At 39.4% G+C, this 4,888-nt stretch overlaps 1 protein-coding gene across 1 annotated transcript in view; it reads right to left on the bottom strand.

Moving 5' to 3' along the window:
• LOC107563457 (epithelial splicing regulatory protein 2-like) overlaps positions 1–4,888 on the bottom strand; it is a 25,084-nt gene that overhangs the window by 19,379 nt on the left and 817 nt on the right. The window contains 1 exon segment of the mRNA XM_016248345.1: positions 3,619–3,708. Coding sequence (XP_016103831.1) covers positions 3,619–3,708 — 90 coding nt within the window.

Genomic DNA, 4,888 nt, shown 5'->3' with positions numbered 1-4,888 from the left:
ACAACTCCCATGATTCCACACTCAGTCACACATCATCAAACTACGCCTTTTCCTCTTTGTTTGTTTTGAATACGTGCCCTCTAGCGGCAAAAATTACATATTGTGCCTTTAGGTCTATTTGTAAAGTGCACTTATGGTGGTCACTTAAGATCCCGGGTGCCAAGCTTTTACCATTCATTTTAAAACCTGTGAATCTAAAATTGCTTTTGTACACCAAACAACTACCAGCAGAAATGATTCCTTAAATATATTACTGTTCAAAAGTTTAGAGTTGATACATTTTTTTTAATGTTTTGGAAAAAAAGACAGTAATTTTGTGAAATATTATAACAATATAAAATAACTTTTTATATCAAATATCAATTTTAATATTTTACTGATGGCAGAGCTGAATTTTTAGCAGTCATTACTCTAGTGATCAGTGTCACATGATCCTTCAGAAATCATTCTAATATGCTCATTAAAAATATTTGTGTAAGTGTGATGATTTTTTTTTTTCAAGGTTTACGGACTCCAAACTTTTGAACGATAATGACATAAGGCTTCGTGAAAAATGTACCAAATGCTAAAACACAAGACAGTAATGCCCTGTCTGCCCTCCAAAACTAGTAGGGCATAGTGATGCTTACTTTTGAGTAGAACTTACACAACCTGTCTGTTCAGGACGAAGTAAAGTGGGAGTGTCGTTAGATAAGGTAACAGGATGTGCCGGATGACCTACCAGGATGTTTAAGCAACAGTCACATACAACCGGTTTTGATTAATCCATTCTGTAATCACTTTATGCAATGCTGTAAAAACATGAGACACAAAATCCATCTAATTCATTTCTATAAATGACCACTTCACTTATGGGAAAGTCTTTCTGAGGCTGAATGACAGACTGGATCAATGTGTCACTCATCCTTTCAGAGAGGCATTTCCCAGAACCCTCCCTACACATTGACAGTCTGTAGAGAAATAAAGCTCTTTGCTCATCACACACAGGTACTGACACGCTCCTGCCAGCCTGTTGCGCTTTCTCAGCGAGCTCACAGAATAACACACACTTTCTAGCACACCCTGTGTCTCTCAAACACACCCAAGATCTCACAGTAACAATTGTATTCTGTTTAAAGTCTTTTCTCCCTCACACACACACACAGGTGTGTTAGCACCACACCATTCCCACAGAGTCTAATAAGAAGCGTCTAAAAGCAGGTGCAAAGCCAAAGCGAGTCACCAGGTGAGTGCCAGCAGCTATAAATGTTTTTTTTCCTGCGTTTCACATCTCAATACAAACAGAACAGATCAGGTTTGACTCAAGTGTGTAAGTAAGATAGGGTAAGCTACTCTAAACCCTCCTAAATACCTGTTTCCTAACCCAGACACACTGGTGAGGATGATTTTATAAAAAAAACAGTGAGAAAATAGATGTCACAATTCCATATGTAGGGAATTGATCTTGAATGAATCTTTCACTGAAGACAACAGGTCCAAGTCCTGTGTGAGACTATGTCCACCCTTCCCCAAACCCCCCACTGTTCCTTACAGGGCTGGGCGGTATGATGTTGTGTCACTCATCCTTTCAGAGAGGCATTTCCCAGAACCCTCCCTACACATTGACAGTCTGTAGAGAAATAAAGCTCTTTGCTCATCACACACAGGTACTGACACGCTCCTGCCAGCCTGTTGCGCTTTCTCAGCGAGCTCACAGAATAACACACACTTTCTAGCACACCCTGTGTCTCTCAAACACACCCAAGATCTCACAGTAACAATTTTATTCTGTTTAAAGTCTTTTCTCCCTCACACACACACACACACACAGGTGTGTTAGCACCACACCATTCCCACAGAGTCTAATAAGAAGCGTCTAAAAGCAGGTGCAAAGCCAAAGCGAGTCACCAGGTGAGTGCCAGCAGCTATAAATTTTTTTTTTCCTGCGTTTCACATCTCAATACAAACAGAACAGATCAGGTTTGACTCAAGTGTGTAAGTAAGATAGGGTAAGCTACTCTAAACCCTCCTAAATACCTGTTTCCTAACCCAGACACACTGGTGAGGATGATTTTATAAAAAAAACAGTGAGAAAATAGATGTCACAATTCCATATGTAGGGAATTGATCTTGAATGAATCTTTCACTGAAGACAACAGGTCCAAGTCCTGTGTGAGACTATGTCCACCCTTCCCCAAACCCCCCACTGTTCCTTACAGGGCTGGGCGGTATGATGTTAAATATTGTGATGACAATATACAGTGTTTAGAGATGGATTCTGCTACATCATGGTATGTAAATATACAGTATTCATGCAGAACTGCATCAAGTTGCGACATCTGAGCGAAAAAGTACTCAAGGTGATGATCGGATTTATAACTTTAATAAGAATCAGTGCATATTTAATTCATACAGTGAAGAATGTGCAGTTTTATTTTACATCTGATAATTACATTTTTTACTTGAATGCTACAGTTAAACAGATCTACAGTACCTGGAAAAGTAAATGCTATTTGTATCTTTCCTATATTGTATCCTATTGTTTGTAATTAGCTTTTTGTTCTTATTCTTAATAACAAATATTAAATAAAAATGTAACTATATTGTAATTTTATGTTAGTATTTGAAAATTTTTTGTCATATCAACCACTCCTAGTTTCTTACAACACCTGATGGAAGTGGGTGTATTGAATTGAACCAATGGTTTGATAGTGCGTGTCTTTCTATCTATCTCTCTGAAAGCTAGGCAGGGAGAAATTGATTTCACTAGTTAATATTTACAGAGCCCCCTGGGGATAGGCTACAACTGAATCAAGATAACATGCCACCACCTGAATGCTACAAAAGGTATGCAATAAAAAAAGGGGAGAAAATAAATGTGTTAAATGAGACCAACCATTGTTTGTTTAATGATTTCCATTTGTACTTTAATAAATGAAATATATAAATTCCTACAAACATCTAGTCCCACAACTGAGCTTAGACTCTGAGCTCTAAATACCTTTCTGTGGGACAGTAATGAGAGGGTGTCCATTATGAAACAGTTGGGGGTGGGAACAGGTTTACAGAGTACAAACAAATTTTCTCTGCGTCATGCTTGAGAACCATGTTTGGCGACAACCGCCTTTTAGCAAAACATACCTGCAAAACTAAGGAGCAACCCGAAACTATACATCTCTTGATAAATGAGCCTGGATAGCAGCAGAAAAGAAAAACAGAAACATCTCTCGGGCTCGCTCGGTTTAATCTTAATCCCTCTGTGTCTGTATCACTCTTGCTCACTCGCTGACATATATGGTTCTCAGGTAGGTGCGTTCGCAGGTAAACATTCCGTCTTCCAGATGTCTGCTCAACACATCAGTCCACAACAAGACTAGACCTGCACTTTCCCCTAGAGCAGAGCGTCTGTGCCTGCCTTCCTTCCCACACCCAAACCACACACACACACACACACACACACACACACCACAGCAAGCCACCTAAATATCAAAAAAATGCTAAAATCATGTGGACAATATCAAAGACTTACCTTATGCTGAGCCTACATACTAAAATGATGAGAGTCACTGCTTTATATGTAACTTTTAATTGCTGGATCTATAATATTATTTCAAACTAAAGACACACATGGTCTCTCACCTGTTGTAGGACGCTCTCCAGGGGCTCGGCCTTGCACAGCTCCTCCGCCGTGAGCCCGGTCTTTGGCTCGGCCTCCCGTTTGGAGTCAATCTCCTTGGGGAGCGCGTTGATTGGTTGGTTTGTAAAGGTGAGGGCGGGGCGTATTGCCACGGCACCTCTGTAACCCGCTCTGATTGGTTCATATGCGCTAGGAAGTAGGAGAGAAGATCAGAATTCATTTGTACTGCTTTGCTGTTACACACCTATGCAGACGCGCGGTTGCCTTTTAATATAAACTTTTTTATCTACGTAAAACGGTGCACTTACGTTGAAAGAAATAAACTTTGAAAAGCTTTCAAACAGGCCTAAGTTTAAAAACACTCACACAAGAATAAGACAACGTCATAGGCTACTCATATGAGCTCCCTGAATAAAAGCTAGAATAAAAGTTTTGTTTTAGATGTGGCCAGTGCGCTTCCATAAACTCTCAAAAACGAATAATATTCAAATATTATATAACGTCTCTGCCACTCTCACTAGACAAACACATAATCTCACAAAACCGTTTTAGACCGTCGATATTAGTGCTACATACTGTAAAAGAGTTGATTCTGGCCATGTAGTTGTTTATGCAGTCAGGGGCAGTTTGACTGACACGTTGAACCACCAATCACACTTCACTTATTTCATGTGACGATTACGGGCGGGTCTTATTCATTGCACTTTGCTGTTACAATCTGATTAGAAATTCTTAAATATCTTTTAAGGATTCGATGCCAGGAACATCGTAATCTTAAAATGAATCGTTGCCGCGATTTATGTCAAATTCCGTTCTTCTTAATATAGCCAAATTATTTTCCCCCCTTCAAAAAGTAATGCTTTTGAGTGTTTATTCATTTCAGCTCTTTTTTAAAAGAAAAATACAGTTATAGGAAACAGGTTTAGGGTTTAAGGTTAAATTGGGCAGAAGAAAAAAAATACATGGCACTATACCATGGCACAGTAAAAAAGAAATTAAATGAAATGAATTCTTAAAATAATTTAGGAGCCCAAAACCTGTCCTGGGCTCCATACATATACCCTATAAATACAACTGTACTGAGATCTGCGTTTTGTTTCCATGATTCAGTGCTCTTGTGTGCCTGTGTGTCAGTAATGAAATCCAACAAAAAGCCAGACAGAGACTGTTTGTCTGCAGTCCTCTCACTATTCCATTGTGTGCCAAACTTGGGTGACGATTCAATGTCCCATTCCTCTTCCAGACTCAGGAAGTCAGGCACCTCTCTCCTTC

The sequence above is a fragment of the Sinocyclocheilus grahami genome, unplaced genomic scaffold (genome assembly GCF_001515645.1).
Source record: "Sinocyclocheilus grahami isolate Dianchi unplaced genomic scaffold, SAMN03320097.WGS_v1.1 scaffold876.1, whole genome shotgun sequence".
Classification (NCBI taxonomy): Eukaryota; Metazoa; Chordata; class Actinopteri; order Cypriniformes; family Cyprinidae; genus Sinocyclocheilus; species Sinocyclocheilus grahami.
Note: the sequence above shows the minus strand (reverse complement) of the source record. Positions and strands in the feature narration are given on the sequence as shown.